At 37.1% G+C, this 17,903-nt stretch overlaps 2 protein-coding genes across 4 annotated transcripts; both read right to left on the bottom strand.

The window, feature by feature from the left end:
- Positions 1-316: 316 nt before the first annotated feature.
- Positions 317-8,159, bottom strand: sertad3 (SERTA domain containing 3). Of its 3 annotated transcripts, XM_074641150.1 has the most exons (3): positions 6,065-6,196; positions 3,105-3,481; positions 317-2,993 (listed from the first exon to the last, which is right to left on the bottom strand). In XM_074641150.1, exons 2-3 carry the CDS (start codon positions 3,472-3,474, stop codon positions 2,443-2,445), a joined length of 921 nt encoding a protein of 306 aa, XP_074497251.1. In that variant the 5' UTR covers positions 3,475-3,481; positions 6,065-6,196; the 3' UTR covers positions 317-2,442. The 3 variants fall into 3 exon arrangements, with proteins under 3 accessions (XP_074497251.1, XP_074497250.1, XP_074497249.1); XM_074641149.1 differs by lacking the exon at positions 6,065-6,196 and adding an exon at positions 8,001-8,159 and having other exon boundaries at positions 317-3,481; XM_074641148.1 differs by having other exon boundaries at positions 317-3,481; positions 6,065-6,309.
- Positions 8,160-10,494: 2,335 nt separating this feature from the next.
- blvrb (biliverdin reductase B) lies at positions 10,495-15,249 on the bottom strand. Its single transcript, XM_074641146.1, has 5 exons — positions 15,029-15,249; positions 12,870-13,031; positions 12,045-12,134; positions 11,747-11,878; positions 10,495-11,062 (listed from the first exon to the last, which is right to left on the bottom strand). The coding sequence occupies exons 1-5, from the start codon at positions 15,111-15,113 to the stop codon at positions 10,908-10,910; spliced, it is 624 nt and encodes a 207-aa protein (XP_074497247.1). The 5' UTR covers positions 15,114-15,249; the 3' UTR covers positions 10,495-10,907.
- Between the last annotated feature and the right edge of the window lie 2,654 nt (positions 15,250-17,903).

Genomic DNA, 17,903 nt, shown 5'->3' with positions numbered 1-17,903 from the left:
CTGAACGTGTAGTCTTTCACAAAGTAGCAGGTCAGCTTGAAACTGAACCATCTCTGGTTGGAGACTTTCAGTCTGCTGCAAAATGTAATGCACTTTCTCTTTCATGATTTTCTAAATACACTACTGCAGCTTTTCTTCAGGGTCATAAATGAAAATACATCATTGGATGATGGAGTTAAAACCACAAAGAAATGACGTTTATGTGCAGTTTCAATCCTTTTCCACACATCCATTTCCAAAACTGTTAAATAGCTGCCGTAAAATGTACTTTATGCATTATAATGAATAAATCATGTTGAGCAATGAAGATACAGCATTTCATTTTCACATTTTATTAAAAAACGTCAGTATAGTTAAACAGATATTTGCCTTCTTTTAAAAACAAAGGTAAATACATAGTGTCCGGGCATTCTGCCCTCAAATGTAACCGTTAAAATATTTAAGAGAAAATAAAGTAAATAAAATAACTGCCATGACGGTACATTAATACACCATTAGAAAAATTGTCAAAAATGGTTATGACATTTAATTACTCATCTTGTTAACAAAGTATGCCATTTATAAATAGTTTGAGACTGCAGACCTTTGCATAGAAAACAACTCTGATCCATAAACAGGATGAAAGTACAAAAACCTGACAAACAGGCATCATGTGCTTCCTCAAACAATTCATCTCAGTGTTTCCCCGTCACACAGTTCAGCAGTGTTGGTTTAAATACTGGACCAACATATATATATATAGCCGGTTAAGTTACAGTTAAACAATATACATTAACAGAACATGTAATAGGACTCCACTTTACGGGCTCAAAAGGAATCATTCGGCCAATTTACCTGTAATGTTACCACTGCTTAATAAATACAGAGTAAAACACAAACCAGAGAAATGCATATTATTAACAAAAGTGCAATAATTCAGATGTAAACCAGACAAAACATGTGAACCCCACTAAAACGAGCAGAACTTGACCTACTGATGAGTGTTCACGGGGGGGGAAGTCAGCACCATCTGGACTCCATCAGCCAATGTGGCTCACAGCGTGATGCTCAACACCCACCAGGACCGATCAATAACACGACATCTGTACAACAGAAGCTGTTGCGTAGTGGTTGTGACTTTAGCTAATGTGACACCTACAGTGGATCCGTACTGTCACATTAAAACCCAAGAGGATGTGTTGTATAGAATCACAGTACTGTAAAGGCTCTTTGAATAAAAGCATCTATTAAGAAGACATTAAATAGTCTTTCTGAGCTGGAGCGTGCATTGAGGCCACGTGTTTCCTGAGCTACAGCTGCACTCAGAGAGGAAGCATTTCAGACTAAACACATTTTAGTTTCACTCTTTTCAGCCTTCAGATGGGACACGAAGCATTAAGAGTTGTGCCTTTTTAGGATACGTTAATATGACATGTAATCATACTGTACCTCCAACTACTAGTTGTTACTGAAATAACTGATGGATACAAAGAAGAATCACCCAGTTAACCTTCAACAGTTATACACAATTCAAATGTCTTTTCTTTTTGTAACCGAACATCTGGCTCTTATTCTGAATTAATAAGCACATTTTTCTGGGAGCTCCTACCGACCTGATCTCTTAGCACCTGATATCATGCCCCTGTAATAACTCGTTGATAAATATGAGGTCAAAGGATTTCTTCACAGAAGTTTGAAAAATCAGAAAACAGAAGTTTGACCCATAATATTAGTGTTTCAATCATTCTCCTTCAAACACCTGACGAATCACATTCTCTCTCAGAACTTACATTAACATGTTACACTTTAAGTGATTTATCCCACTTGTAGACCAACGTTCAGTCCGCTGCATGACTCAACACCAGTACATGACGCGCTGCTGCTTTTTTCTTTACTCCAGATAAACTGGGATGTTCAATGTGAACGCAGGAGAGCTTGAAGCTGTGATGCATCTGACACATTTTTTCTCCTTTGCGGAATAAATCCTGTTTTCTAATCAGATACCTCCCTTCTCTCGTTCCAATTAGCTGAGTCACACTGGAAACTGTAGTAAAATGCTTTTCAACAGTTCATTATGCACTGACTCATGGCTTAGCCGTTAAACAGCCTCATTTGCTTTAATACGCAGTTTTCACTGTGACTTCACCTCCATTTTTGCCGGAGAAACGCAAACCTTTTATGTTGCACAAAAAGCTGCCAGATGCATCACAGCTACTCGTCATGCTGGCCCACTTCCTGTCTTAGACATCAACCATCTCTACATTTCTAGAGCGTTCTTACTACTTTCTTAAGCCCATAATACACAATTTCCTCATCAATATATAATTAAAAAAAACAGCATTCGATGCGTTTGAAAGTCCAGCCCTTGGGAATTCAGTTTTTGTCCGCTAACGTCATGAATGCTGTTCAGGTTACTTCCTGTTGAAATGGATTTCTTACAGTATAATGATGACAATGAGGCAATCAGGACTCCACCAGGATCTCCATCAGATGATCCAGGTCAATTCCTTCTCTCACATGATTCTGACTAGAGAAGGGTGGCGAAGAAAGAGAAGGTGAAGAAGAGGATGAGGAAGACAATGGGCTGAACGAGGAGAACGAAGGCAGGCACTTGAGATTCTGGTTGAGAGAGAGGGAGAAGGGGTGTGAGGGGGAGGTGGAGAAAGGCGGCAGATACCGTAACAGGTCATCCCCAGCCTGATATCCACCTCCACTGCCTATGAACCCAAGCACTCCCATGTCCCGCTCCAGCAGGGACGTGTCTATATCCTGGAACAGATCCTCCACAGTGAGCTCAGTGAGGTAGCTGGACCTCATCACCTCCGAGCTGCTCTCCCGCAACCTCCACTCTTCCTGCAGCTCCCCATAACTTCTAACTCCGTGTTTCACCCACGCCACACCTCCATCAGAGGGCCCCGACAGGTTCTCCAAGGACCTGAGAGGTGTCCGCGGAGCTGCCTGTGGGCTCCCATCAATGGTAGTGTCCAGTGCAGTGAGAATGGAGGAGATGGCAGCTGAAAGGGAGAAATCAGACTCAGTGGACATCAATCCCCAGTCCTCATCTTCGTCTCTAACAGACAGAGGGACAATTGATGCATCTAAGTGACAGTTTGCAGGAGACCTACTCGTGGCACAATTTGACAAGTAATTTAAAGAGACCAGAGGACAGCTGACGAGAGCTGAGTGGCTGTTAGAAAACATCACCGCAGAGTCATGCTTTTCTTCCTGGAGTGCAGATGAAGAGCTACAAGGTGGTTGTGACACCTCCATGTCTACAGAGGGCGCCCCACAAGCCTCCTGGCTGACCTGCCGCAGTGTGTTGGCTATCAGAACGGAGCGCCGCAGGCTGGGTTCAGGTAGCTCCTGGCTATGCTGATACTTGTTCAGGGAAACTGAGAACACAAACTGCCGCTGGCTCTCCCAGTTGGGGCTGCTCTGGTCTGAAACCTCCACGTCCTCTGGTGGATGTTTACGCTTCTGTCCTTTCACGATCATCTTTAAACTGCAGAGAAAGGAATAAGCCGTTAAGTTGACTTGTATTGCTGCTAAAAAATCATCTATAGTTAACATTTTGTAAATGATCAGTTTCTCTGTATCCTTAGTAAAGGAATGATGGATTTTTTTTTAATTAAAATACTCTAGAAGAAAAATTTAATAATATCAAAATGCTGATGAGAGCAACACATACATTTAATAAAGTCTGTACTGAATCATAAAATAATCAAGCAGTTGCTCAACAGTAAATTAATCCATGACAATTTAATCTAGTACAAATAAACATTAAGGCTTTTCAATGATAAGGAGGATTTGCTTGCTTTTGTTTTTAATCATGTTAATCAAGTTGTTTTTTGGGGGAGACTGTTCATAGGGCCGCAACTAACAATCATTTCCACTGTCAATTAATCTGTTGATTATTTTCTTGATTAATCGATCAGTTGTTTGGTCTATAAGATGTCAGAAAATGGTGAAAAATGTCAATCAGTGTTTCCCAAAACTCCCAAGAGGACCTCCTCAAATGTCTTGTTTTGTCCACAACTCAAAGATATTCAGTTTACCGTCATAGAGGAGTAAAGAAACCAGAAAATATTCACATTTAAGAAGCTGGAATCAGAGAATTTAGACCTTTTTTCCCCTTAAAAAAAATACTCAAACCGGTTATTCGATTATCAAAATAGTTGTCAATTAATGTAATAGTTGACAACTAATAGATTCATTGATAATGTTATAATCTTATGGTCTCTAAATCCAATCAAAACTTTTGATAAAGTTTAAAGGTCCCATATCGTGTTCATTTTCAGGTTCATACTTGTATTTTGTGTTTCTACTAGAACATGTTTACATGCTGTAATGTTAAAAATACCCTTTATTTTCCTCATACTGTCTGCCTGAATATACCTGTATTTACCGTCTGTCTGAAACGCTCCGTTTTAGTGCATTTCAGTGGAATTGCGTTTTTAGGCAACAGCTTGGGTCCATGTTTACTTTCTATCAGCTGATGTCATTAAAACACACTGCAACCAGGAAATAAACTGGGACACATTTATAATGTTTACGTTTAAAATTGTGTCAAGGGTCTAAATATTGTATATTTGTGACATCAAAAATGGCCAGAAATCCTAATGGCTTGTTTCAAACGCACTATTTCTTAATTTGGGCTTTGTATATTTCTCCGTATAATGAGCGTTTTGATAGTTTAACAGGATTTTTATAACACTTAAACCTGCTTGATAATAAAAAAAAAACATGTAAATCTCACTTTTTTTATAATATGGGACCTTTAAGGGAAAAAAGGTCTAAATTATCTGATTCCAGCTTCTTAAATGTATTGTATATTATTATTCATTTAAAACATGTGTTGTTGTATTATTACCTTTTAACATGTTTACTGCTTGATAATCGATTAACAGGTTTGAGTATTTTTTTAAGGGAAAAAAAAGTTCTGAATTCTGATTCCAGCTTCTTGAATGTGAATATGTTCTGGTTTCTTTACTTCAACAGTAATCCAAAGTGAAAAGTTGAAAACACGAGTATGATACCTTCAAATTAAGTATATATTATATTATGGTCTCTAATAAAGTAAAATAAAAGTAAATAAAAATAATTGAAAGTTGCAGCCATAGACTGAGACAGTACCGTACATAGTGAGGGAAGCAGTAAACATGATTTGTGGTAATAATACGTCAACAACAGATGTTTTAAATGAATAATAATATACAATCCTCAGTGTGTTTTAAAGCTTTACTGCCTTTTAGGTTTATTCAAATTTGGCAGAATGATTAGCAAATAATTATATGTAGTTAATGGATAGTTTAGTTTGGATTCCTGTTGAAAACACAAGTATGATACCTTCAAATTAAGGGTTTGAGTATTTTTTTAAGGGAAAAAAAGGTCTAAATTCTCTAATTCCAGCTTCTTAAATATGAATATGTTCTGGTTTCTTTATTTCAAGTCAAAGGATCAAAAGGATTGTATATTATTATTCATTTAAAACATGTGTTGTTGATGTATTATTACCTTTTAACACGTTTACTGTTTCCCTCACTATGTAAGTTACTGTCTCAGTGTGTATTGTTGGTTTTGTCTGTGTTTGTGTTTAAAAGCATAATAAAAATATTGTTGAAAAAAAGAAGAAGAACATTATAGATTAATCTATTAGTTGTCAACTATTACATTAATTGCCAACTATTTTGATAATCGATTAACCGGTTTGAGTATTTTTTTAAAGGAAAAAAAAGTTCTCTGATTCCAGCTTCTTAAATGTGAATATTTTCTGGTTGCTTTACTTCATCAGTAATCGAAACTGTATGGTACCTTCAAATTAAATAACATTAAACATGATGCTGTCGAGGTTTTTCTATAAACACTATAAGTTATAAGCTAAATGTGTGTTGGGGGTTGTAACAGTTAGCTTCATCATATAGGAGGGAAACTGAAAACCTCGACAGAGAACATTGAATTACATGAAACATAAGACTTGAATTATCTTGATTAACAAAAAGGAAAAGAGTAACGTAGTTAAACCGCTTATTAAGTTAGATGTTAAACTTTAAACACAGTTAGAAAGTGAATGTTGAAGCTAACAGACCTGTTGAATCACTTCCGTCTCTCCTCGGTTAAAGTACCGTTACTGTTGGTTAATATGTCGTTATCTTGACTCCTCCTCGACACGAATAGACTATTTAATGTTTTACTAAACTCATTTGGAAATAACTTTCTGTTTCAACCTCTAAAAGACTAAACGGACTTCACTAATAACCGGCTGACTCTCTTCTCTTCTCCCGCCGTGATTTGAGTTTCACTCCAAAAGGTCTTCAGTTGGGGGAAGTGATGGGTCGTCACGAACGAGCCGGTTTATTGAGCCGGCTCTTTTAAGTGAACGATAAGAGCCGGTACCCGTCCAAGAGCCGTTTTTTTCGTTTTTGTTTTTTTTATTAATTCAAGGCAGAATGATAGGACGATCTTACTCTACTTACTTGAGTAGTGCATGAATTTCAACGGGGTAGGGTCGTCTCAAAACGAATACTCTGCGGCGCACTGACCGAAAATGACAATCGCAACATCTCACCGCGGCTCGCTACCCGCCAAAATATCTTCTTCTTTGTTGAAGAAAAAAATTAAAGCAGAGTGGAAATTACGTTTCCAACGTCGTTGCCTACGCCTACGATGTGTCCGCCTGTTTGCTGAAAATGCACCGTTATGTTTACGTATTGTTTTATTCTGTTATCTACATATGTTTGAATAGTGGTCGTGGTCCCGCCCCTTCTGCTACGTCGCCAAGATGGCGACATTTGAGTGTGAGAAGTGTCCAGTGTTCCACACTCAACGATTTGACCGTTTTGAGTACAACATCTGGGTACTTTCAGTGCACTGCATTTTGCCGTACTTCCTTGTGTGAACGCACTTATGCACTCAAAATAGTAAGTGTAAGTACGGAAGTACGCGGATTGGAACACACTCAAGGATCATACCATCAAGCAGGGAGGGCGGGGGTGAGCGGCACGGTGACGGTCTACAGGTACAGAGCAGGAGGGAGAGGAGAGAAAGAGAGAAAGAGAGAAAGAGAGAGCGGAATGCGGAGCGCGAATAGCAGACAAGATGAGTGACAGTCGGAAACGAAGCAGCATGTAAAATTATGGTATTCTAGAAATTATAAGGTTTAGTATAATTAAATTAAATAATTTAAGTGATATATGTGCACACATACTAATCATAGGTCAAAACAGCTAAAGCTAAATTTGGCTAAATTATAAAAGGCAGAAGTGGTAAAAACGAAGAGCCGTTTGGGAGCCGAAAGAGCCGGCTCGTCTTCTTGGTGAGCTGAGCCAAATGATCTGGCTCACTAAAAAGAGCCGGATTACCCATCACTAGTTGGGGGGCTGGATGTATCGCAAGGCATTATGGGGAGTGAAGCATTGTGGGTAGTGGAGTTTATATACGTTACATTCACAATCACAATGATTTGATGTTACAAAACACTTAAAACTATATATAAGACAATATAATGATAACATCAAGATTCATATTATATATAGACCCACCCTGATTCATTTTATTTTTATTTTTTTATTAATTTCCGCCCAGACCGGATTGTCAAGCTTGTTATTGTGTAATTTGCATAGCAATAATTCCTAAATGATTACATCATAGATAGAAGGAGGGATTCCCATCTGCATATTGTTTTTAATGCAAAGTTCGATAATGTGTGCGTAAAACAAAAATAATTACAATTCTAATCAGTCAGCATGTCTTATTTCATGTTTAAGTTAAAGTTACTGTAAGAGAAAAAAATAGGAGTGGATGTTAAATTACTGAACCAACTAACTAAATCAAAGCAATCAGAGAGAACTTAAAATGCATACATTTCACTAATAATTTCTATAAACATATAGCAAAAACAAATTAATAGTCTGAATCCTGCACATGTACACGTCCACAGGAAAAGTCTTTTTTTTTACTATAATAAAAGTTTCAGTTTTCCAAATCAGTGTTATTTCAGCAGAGACACTGTGTTATTTATTTACCTGAGAGTCTTCAGCAGTCTTCAGGGAGGAAAAACGCTCAATAGACACAACTTCTACTGAAGTAAACTACCAACATGTCAAAGTTTCGATTTAAATTCCACCTCTCGACTTTCACCTCATGAAGAAGAAGAACCAGCGAGTCAACTTTGAAAAACAGCTTTGGCTCCTCCTCGGTTGTGTATTGGACGACAGGGAAAAACATGACGTAATAACACACAACTTCCTGTATTCTGTCAAAGTAAAAGTCCAAAGTAGCAAACATCTGTCCTTCCTTTTTTTAAATAGGCCCTTTAATGTAATGTAATATAATAAAATAGAATATAATAGAATATAACATAATAGAATAGAATAGAATAGAATAGAATAGAATATAATAGAATAGAATAGAACATAATAGAACATAATAGAATAGAATAGAATAGAATAGAATAGAATAGAATAGAATATAACATAATATAACATAATATAATATAATATAATATAATATAATATAATATGGCGTAACAACATAACATAACATAACATAATATAATATAATATAATATAACATAATATAATTAAATATAATAAGGAGTGTTTTGTGTTATAATCTGTAATGATAAATATATTTACATATTTCACATTGATTCAATCGAGAATCTTGATGCAGTTTTTTGTCTGCTCACTTAAATACTTAAAGATACTAGCACCCACCCAGTCCAGATATGTTTTAAGATATAGAGAAATACTTACATTGCACCTCATACCATATGTAATATCCCATGCTATAAGCTACTATAGCTATATCATACTATATTATTGATACATCATACACTATATTATATTTCTATTATGTTAATACAGACAACAATATTATTACTTAATAATATCATATATTATTCTGATGTACGCTGTTTAGATAGACTTGCTGACTCTTCAATTGTTCTTATATATTTTCTATTTTTACCTCTATTCTTATTCTAGTCGTATATATCTGTTATTAATATTTATTTATTTGTTTGTACTTCTTTATTCAAGTACCTGTGTCTGTCTTTGTGCTGCTGCAACACCTGAATTTCCCCTCTGGGGATAATAAAAGGCTTATGTTATCTTATCTTATCTTATCTTGTGTTTTTTTTTTTCCCACAAAAAGTTAAATCGCCTCCTTAAATAACATTTACTTCTCTCTCATTAAAAAATCCAGAATCTATGAATATGCAAATTTCAATTTAAAAGTTTAAGTATTGGACACAACATGTCTCCTTCTTCACTGTAAAATCTATTTGTGCTTCAACTTTCCACATCATACTGGTGTAAATTGCATCTTGGACCACGACTGGCTTCCAAACTATAGTTGTCATAAATCCTGCTGGTGCGTGCACGTGTTAAACTCTCAGATATACTTTACTCCTTGAATGTGAAAACAGCCCTCTGGTGTCAAACTCTGCACAGTGAAGCTAAACAATCTAAGTGAAGTAACAATAAACAAAACACATTTTTGAATGGTGGAGGACTTTAATTAAGTTATTTTGAAAAGACCACATCAAGGGAATATATTAGCTTTTAAAATTAGGGTTTTATTTTGAAAGAAAATATGACAGGTTTCCGGTATCATGCTGCCTGCCCTCAGGTTGCACAACAGCTCTGACACATGTAACAAATGTCACTCATCTGACTGCCTGAGGTCTATTGAATGCAGGACTTTTGCTAGTAACAGAGTATTAATGCACTGTGGTATTAGTACTTTTACTTTTTTACACTGAAATGCTTCCTGCCAGGACGCCACCTTGGCCCTTTCACAGTGATCTACCTGTGTAAGAGCTACTTCTTACCTGTAGTTTAAAGGTCCCATATCGTGTTCATTTTCAGGTTCATACTTGTATTTTGTGTTTCTACTAGAACATGTTTACATGCTGTAATGTTCAAAAAACGCATTATCTCCTCATACTGTCTGCCTGAATATACCTGTATTCACCCTCTTTACTGAAACACTCCGTTTTAGTGCATTTCAACGGAATTGCGTTGCTAGGCAACAGTTTGCGTCCATGTTTACCTCCTGTCAGCTGATGTTATTGACATACACTGCAACAGGAAATAAACTGGGACACATTTAGAATGTTTGTTTATGTTTAAAACCATGTAATGATCTATAATTGTATATTTGTGACATCACAAATGGACAGAAATCATAACGGCTTGTTTCAAACGCACAATTTCTGAATACGGGCTGTGTGTATTTCTCCGTATATTGAGCATTTTGATAGTTTTACGGCACTTAAACCTGCTTTATAATATAAAAGACATGAAAATCTCACTTTTTACAATATGGGACCTTTAAGACACAACTAGTCTGACTTACTTTAACCAATATTAACAACAATCTGAGTATCTGATAATCAGAGTAGAGATACTATAATACAATTTAATATTATCGTTGTTGTTATTTTGTCACTCCAGCAACAGATAGCTTGCAGCTCTGCTCATTCACATGACATTTAAGTCTTTCAGCACAACGTTTTGTACAATAAAGTCTTTTATTTCCAACAGCTATAAAAAACAGGCCAACTGTACATTAGAGCACCAACAGAAGGCATCACATGATGACGTGTTCAATGCTAGGAAACTAAACATTCAATATGTAAAGATTGTAAATGTGAAAAGAGAGAAATGTAAACAGCTAAAGCAGCAGTACAGGTCTGGCCCTTGTTTTAAAATGTACCCTCGGTGCAGTTTAAAAGAAATTACTATAAAAATATAACAAGCAGTAGCTGGGAAGCATTAGTAGTTTGAATCCACACAGACATTATTTCTTCATTTATCTCCAAATCTCAGCATAAACAAGTATTTTCTCTTCAGTGTTTTTTGGTAAAAATTAAAAATCAGGAAGAGATTTAAAGCCCTTCACTGTCCGGAGGGCATCAGCGGTGATTATTTATACTCTCCCCACACTCCGACAGTCTTGCTGTCCCACTCTGAGGTGGACAGACACTTGACGAAGAAGTGTCCCAGGTCGTGTTTAGAGATGGCTCTTCCTTTTAGCATGTTCTCCGCCGCCAGGTAGGTCTCTGTCAGAGGAAGGTCGCCTGGAGGGAGAAAGGAACAAAAAGTTAAGGCTGGATGATATGAAGAAAATCAAATATCACAATATTTTTGATATTGAATGAGTATTGGTGCTTTCACAAAATATTTACACAATGAGATTTTTGATAAATAATCATCAGTAATGTGGATAGAACAGTCTGGTAAGTTCAGACAATTACATCATGTTACTTTAATGCAGCCTTTAAAACCAGAAAAAATACAACACTTATGCCATTTTACGATATTACGATATCCAAAATCTAAGATAATATCAATATAATATCAATATATTGCGCAGCCCTACCAAAAACTTATATAAAATATAAGAAAACCCATTAAAGCTCTCTCTATCTGCAGTTGCAGAGTCTACAATTATGCTGTGAAAAAAGGTTTGATGTCCTCACTGGCTGGTAATCAGTTTGATTTTGCCTGTTAATGTTATTCTTTAACTTTGCTTTGGAGCCAATTCATGCAAAGTAATGTCTAGAGACAGTCTCAAATGTTAATTTAATTATTAAAACTTCACGGATTTAATGACAAAGCTCGTGTGTAATTCATAAAAAGTGCAACTTGCCATCCATTAATCCTGAATAAATGTAATCAGATTGTCTGACTGCAGAACTTTTATGCCAGGATAGTTTTGAAAGTTTTCTTCCACTTTTGTTTGGAATAAATTTCCTACTGACCACCAATGTGAGGAGGCATGACGGCCACGTAGTCCAGCCCCGATGACTTCAGCACGGCGTACATCCGTTCATGGTCCTCGGTCACTTCAACCAGACGGGGCGGCACTTTGGAGCGATCCCACAGCAGAAAGGCTGAGAGGGATCAGGATACAGATGTCATTACAAATACACTTCTCTTAAAATGCATTGCTCATCTGAAGCCAACAGAAGATTAAACAAGACTGAACAAAGTATATTTCAAGGAACTTTTGACCACCTCATCCACTCTGTTATGATTGTTATAAACAGTGAGTTGTACCTGACATGCAGCCGACCACTTTGCTGATCCCACGAGCCTTCATGGCTTCAAGAATGTTCTTGGTGCCTTCAGACATTATGGTGGTCGCGCCTGATGAGCACAAATCAGATCACAGATCAAATCACAGACTCATACTGAGGTGGAAAATAACTATATATTCAAATGTTGAGTATAGTTTTGCACTTTTCCACTGGGTGACACTATATGGTACATTTGTTCCACTGTATTTCAGAAAGCCTTTCTTTTAATACACAGTAAAGTACATATGTGAAAACACATGAAGTGTGAATTTGGAATCCAGGACTATTAAAGTGTTGCTACTTTTTATAAATAAAGTCCACCTTTTTACATACAGTGTGTTTCAGATTGTGTCACATAGGGCTATATGTTGTAAAAGTCTTATGGCGACCTCTAGTGAATGTTTTACATTATTACACCATTAAAACCTACAATCCTCCTTGTGTAAGGTGAACATGGTCAGTTATGTAAGGCAGCGTGAACTTTAACAAGGCAAGAAAACTTTTACAATCAAAGAAAGAATGTACAGTGATGTAAACATGTGAGAAAAGGTCAAAGCAACAACAGTAAAAGGAATGCTGCAACTTTAGGACAGCAAATTCAAAACCACGTAGACAAATCCAAAGCATGCATGAAAATCAAAGAATACAAGAATACAAAAAGCACGGCAACAGGAAGAGTGCAAATGAAGCAATAAAAAATTTAGGAAATGTTTAGGAATTTAACTTTTTCTTTGTCTATAAGATGCATTTTGTTTTCTTCTCTTATAACGTTTGCTTGGTTGTGTGTCAAACTGTGGAGACGTACTGAGGTCGCTCCTGGTGCCCAGGATGATGATAACAGCGTCCTGGCCTTCCATGGTCTTCTTCACATCCTCTTTATTAAGCACGTCTCCCACCACCACTCTGGACGCCTTGTGGTCGGCAGGCAGCCTGGCAGGGTCACGCACCAGCACCGTCACGTTGTATCCTGACGGAGGAAACATGGAAATGAGACAAAAACTACAGTTGTATCTGTAATGATAATGTAGCCTGATGACATTTCAGGTAACATGCATCTGTTAACACTTAAGTTATATTTCCTGAATTCATGTGATTCCTCCTTTACATCCTGCAGGATCTCATGACAGTTTCATCAAGGTCATGAAAAAGTGGAAGGAGAAGTGAGCAAATGAGAATCACGTTATAACGACTAGAGCTGCAACGATTAGTCGACTAATCGATCAACAGAAAAATAATTTGCAACTATTCTGATAATCGATTAATTGTTAAAGTAATTTTTCATGTGAAAATGGCAGAAAATTCTGTTTTCTGCCTCTCAAATATGGAGATTTCCTGCTTTTTTTGTTTTATATTTGAGAAACTTGTATGGACATTTTTCACTATTCTCTGACATTTTATCGACCAAATGATTAATGATGATGAATTATTACTCTTGAAAATAATTGGCAGACTAATCGATAATGAAAATAACCTTTAGTTGCAGCCCTAATCGTGACTACTATCCGACAACTTCACCTGGCTGGCAACCCTCACACTGAAACTTGGCAACCCTTACACTGAAACTGTCACTTGTTATTGCATGTTGTAAACATGGCAAGGGTTGGTATTAAAATTCAACAGGACGACATGATTACTTCCTCAAACTGGAGTTAGAATGAAAGAGTGTTTTCCAGAAGCTCATGTAATAACTTCAGCAGCTACATGAAGGTGATCCCACCCTCCCTGTACAGGCGAGATAGTGAACAGCTTCTACTATCAGCTCTGTGTCACAGCCTGCTGTGACTCAGCAAAATGCTGACCTGTAACGTCTAACATGACTCAACAGCTTTTTGCCTCAGGGTAAGGAGGAAGAAAGGAAATTAAAATGCTGATAAATCAAATTAGTCATGTGACATATTGTGTTTGTGCAAGTGATTTGTGCGAGTGCATATCGGTCTGTCTAGTTTATGTTTTTGAAAATCTTTGGGGGAATCCCAACTAATAATGGAGCAAATGACAGCAGGGACTGACGGTTTAAGCCTCACTCCAACAATTGATTATTTCCATTGTCAATTAATCTGTTAATTATTTTCTTGATTAATTGATGAGTTGTTTGGTCTATAAAATGTCAGAAAATGGTTAAAAATGTCATTCAGTGTTTCCGAAAGCCCAAGATGACGTCCTCAAATGTCTTGTTTTGTCCACAACTCAAAGATATTCAGTTTACTGTCATAGAGGAGGAAAAAAAACAGAAAATATTCAGCTGGAATCAGAGAGTTTTGACCTTTTTTTCTTATCGACTATCAATATAGTTGGCGATTAATTAAATAGTTGACAACTAATCAATTAATCCAATGTGAATTTATCAATTAAAAATTCTAAATTTAACATGAGATTGAGAAACAAAGTTCCACCTCTTAATTTATTTATTTATTTATCTTCAAACGTGTACATTAAGTAGTTTTAGTCAATAGTTTTGACCAAATACATTGATATGAATATAATATAATGTTTTACTAGTGTTTTCAAGACATTTGCACAAAAGGAAAGTTTGATAAAACAATAGTGCTGTGGATGTTATGACTTAACTAAAAAATGTGAACAACACTAAATGAAGCTGTAATACAATAAGCACAATCCCATCTATAGTCTCATATCACCTTATTGATATTATATTGATTATTATTGCTCAGCTCTAAATACATAGCAGAACATGATACTGTGAAGCCTAAACTTTTTTATTTAGTTATGAATCATTTATAATCAATCACGTGATGTAAAGCTATTATTAACCTGCAGACTCAGCAGATCAACTTATTGATTGATTATTTATTAGACCTTCACATGACAGAGGATTCCCATGAACTCACGTTTATCCTACCCTTTGCCCCCTACACTTTGACCAGCATGAAGGCACCGATACATGCATGCATATATATTCTGTTCTATTCTATGTCTATTGTATGTCTATTGTATCCTCCTCACCTGCAGCCACAGCCAGCGGTAGAGTCGCCAGTCCGGTCATTCCGGTGGATCCAAATATCGCCACGTTTTTGATTGAGTCTGACATTATTTGCAATAAGCGAGTTGCACGACACAGTGACAGCTTGTCGGTTCAGGGTTCAAACTAAACTGTGTCCAATGCAAAAGATGCTTTCACTTAAAAGTCACATAATGTCATGTGTAGAAAGAAACGCCTCTTATGTGACCGACAGGAAGAGAAGCGCTTCTGCAGCTCAGCCTGCTCCTCCCACAGGAGAGTTAAAGGAGCCCTGCTGCTGCTGCTGCTGCTGCTGCTCTGCTGCTGCTGCTGCTGCTCTGCTGCTGCTGCTGCTGCTGCTGCTGTTGCTGGCTGCTGCTGCTGCTGCTATTATACTATTATAATACTACTACTACTGATCAGACTGATCAACTCTTTGCATCATGCCATTTCCCAGCAGTGGTGGAAGAAGTACTCAGATCTTTTAAAATACCACAATTTAAAAATACTCCAAGTTACAAGTAAAAGTCCTGCATTCAAAATCTTTATCATAAGTCATGGCATCAAAATATAACTTTTTTAAAGGGAGTGTTTGTAAGAATCAGAAATGCCTTTTTAACAGCGACACCTGTGGCCGTTAAGTCAACGAAAGTCAGCGTCCTGTTGCTCGCGCTTGTGCTCGCTCTACATAGACATGAATGAGCATCGCTCAAAACAGTGAGGCGACACACGTCAGCTAAAACCACAATATCACTCTATATTTCAGCTGCTTGGCAGTAATGTTAGCTGACCAGACGAAAGTCTCTCCATGAATCACTGCTGATCCTAGTGTTGGCTTTTCCTGCCTCAGCCTCCCGACTTCACCTCCGGGCTTCACTAGATATAACTTTGTGGTTTTGGTGCTTCCGTATAGTTTGTGTTGGAGTCTTGTCTGAACAGCGTAGCCACACGCGAGCGCGCATGGGACACCGACCCGGATTGATTTATTCGTGTAAGAAGTTACAAACAGTCCCTTTAAAGCACCAGCGTGTAGCATCTCGGGGGATCTATAAGCAGAAATGGAATATAATATTAATAACTATGTTTCCTTTAGTGTATAATCACCTGAAACTAAGAATCGTTGTGTTTCCGTTAGCTTAGAATGAGCCGTTTATATCTACAGAGGGAGCAGGTCCTCTTCACGGAGTCTGCCATGTTTCTACAGTAGCCCAGAACGGTCTAACCAAACACTGGCTCTAGAGAGAGACTTTCACGTATTTATGTTACCTGAAGGCCACCGTAGTTCTCCAACACACTTGTGAAACTGTGGTAACGTGAGCCAAAGAGTGGAGAACCGCCAGCCACCATCTGATCCGTACCAAAGAGTATAGAGACAAGACTCCAGTGTTTTGTTGACAACAGCTGTTGTTGCCATTTTGGACTGAAAACGCTTATTATATTTATCATATTTCTTATTATTCAAATACAGGCCATTTCAGTTGAGAGATTAAATATGACATAAGAATAGAAATAATTTTGTTTTACTTTTGTACGGCACTTTTTAGGCGGACGTTTTACGACTCAATGTTAACACCACTGTATTAGAAACTGAGGAATGAGTGGAGGGGTATCCAGTTGGTTGCAATCTGCAACCACACCATTAGATTATGCCAAATCATACACACACTGTACCTTTAAAGTACAAAAAGTAAAAGCAGAAAGGCCCATTTCAGAATAATATACATTATATCATTGAATTATGTGGCTACATCACTTTAATGTTGCAGCTGGTAAAGGTGGAGCTAACTTGAAGTACTTTTTATAGTGGTGGATGGGTAGTTTAATCCATAATAATGCATCATCATTTATTAGTTGATTTATATTTCGTATTAATAATCTGAACCAGCAAGTAGTGACTATGCCTAGTTACAGTACAGTACTTGTGTAAATATACTTTCCACCACTGCTCCCCAGTCTAGTCTACTTTGTTGATTTCTACCAGCCTTGGTATTCCTTCAACGTCTTTGAAGGTTGGTGACTGAAACCAGGTCTTATTGAAAAGTTTGCATTTTGTTTTAATCAAAATATGAGATTAAGTCCTGCCTCCACTTTCTCACATTAAATATATTTGAATATATTGCATATAACTAAGACATCTAAATCATAAAAACGTTAATACTTGTAAAGAAACCCTGCCAATGAAGGTTTGAAACTGGGAATATTTGTCCATTATTTGTCCAGGTCTGGATATCATGACTGCTAAATGTTAAAGGATATGAGATGATTCAGGGGTAGGACTTTATGGCAGAGGGCTCTCGAGCAGCGAATGTGGAGAAAAGGTCAAACCAATTTTTCAAAGTTGTGCTTGTAATATGGTGAATACACGGGAGGCTGACCTGCTTTTATGCTTCCTCTGTTTTTAATACTTCTCCTCAGGGCTTCCAACGGACTCACTTTGAGAGTGAAGTCAAGTGCACTTAGCTCTTCTTCTTCTTGCTTTGTACGCTGGAACAGGAACAGGACGGGAGGTCTCTGTTGTTTCTGATGGAAGTTTAGTCAGATGCTTCACTTTATTATTTTTCCAATAAAGACTATTTATCTCACTAAATTCTTCTGTGGTTCTAATGAAGAAAATAAGATTTATGAAACAGCATTGGTTCCCAGCTCATAATAGCTGATTTGTATTGAAGCAAACTATAACCAACAAGAAATTGCAGTTTTCATTGATTTGAACAGAGTCTAAGGCTAACGTACGTTTTAATGTTACGTTTAAACTAGCAGTTAGCTAAACGTGGGTCAAAGTGATCGTTATTAATGAAGTTCAAATTATTAAAACTGACTTTTTCTGTTTTGTGGTTAAATGGGCTTTGACATTTCTCCTCTCTCTTCTCTCTCTCTCTC

This window comes from Sebastes fasciatus, chromosome 7 (genome assembly GCF_043250625.1).
Source record: "Sebastes fasciatus isolate fSebFas1 chromosome 7, fSebFas1.pri, whole genome shotgun sequence".
Lineage (NCBI taxonomy): Eukaryota > Metazoa > Chordata > Actinopteri > Perciformes > Sebastidae > Sebastes > Sebastes fasciatus.
The sequence above is the reverse complement of the archived record's forward strand: the minus strand, read 5'-3'. Positions and strand labels throughout refer to the sequence as shown.

Bases quoted from the DNA above. Each gene is read 5' to 3' on its own strand.
- sertad3 (XM_074641149.1), bottom strand. From the start codon at position 3,474: ATGATCGTGAAAGGACAGAAGCGTAAACATCCACCAGAGGACGTGGAG.
- blvrb (XM_074641146.1), bottom strand. From the start codon at position 15,113: ATGTCAGACTCAATCAAAAACGTGGCGATATTTGGATCCACCGGAATG. The intron at 13,032-15,028 runs GTGAGGAGGATA...TTCCTCCGTCAG, and splicing joins ACCGCTGGCTGTGGCTGCAG to GATACAACGTGACGGTGCTG. The intron at 12,135-12,869 runs GTACGTCTCCAC...TGTGCTCATCAG, and splicing joins GGGCACCAGGAGCGACCTCA to GCGCGACCACCATAATGTCT.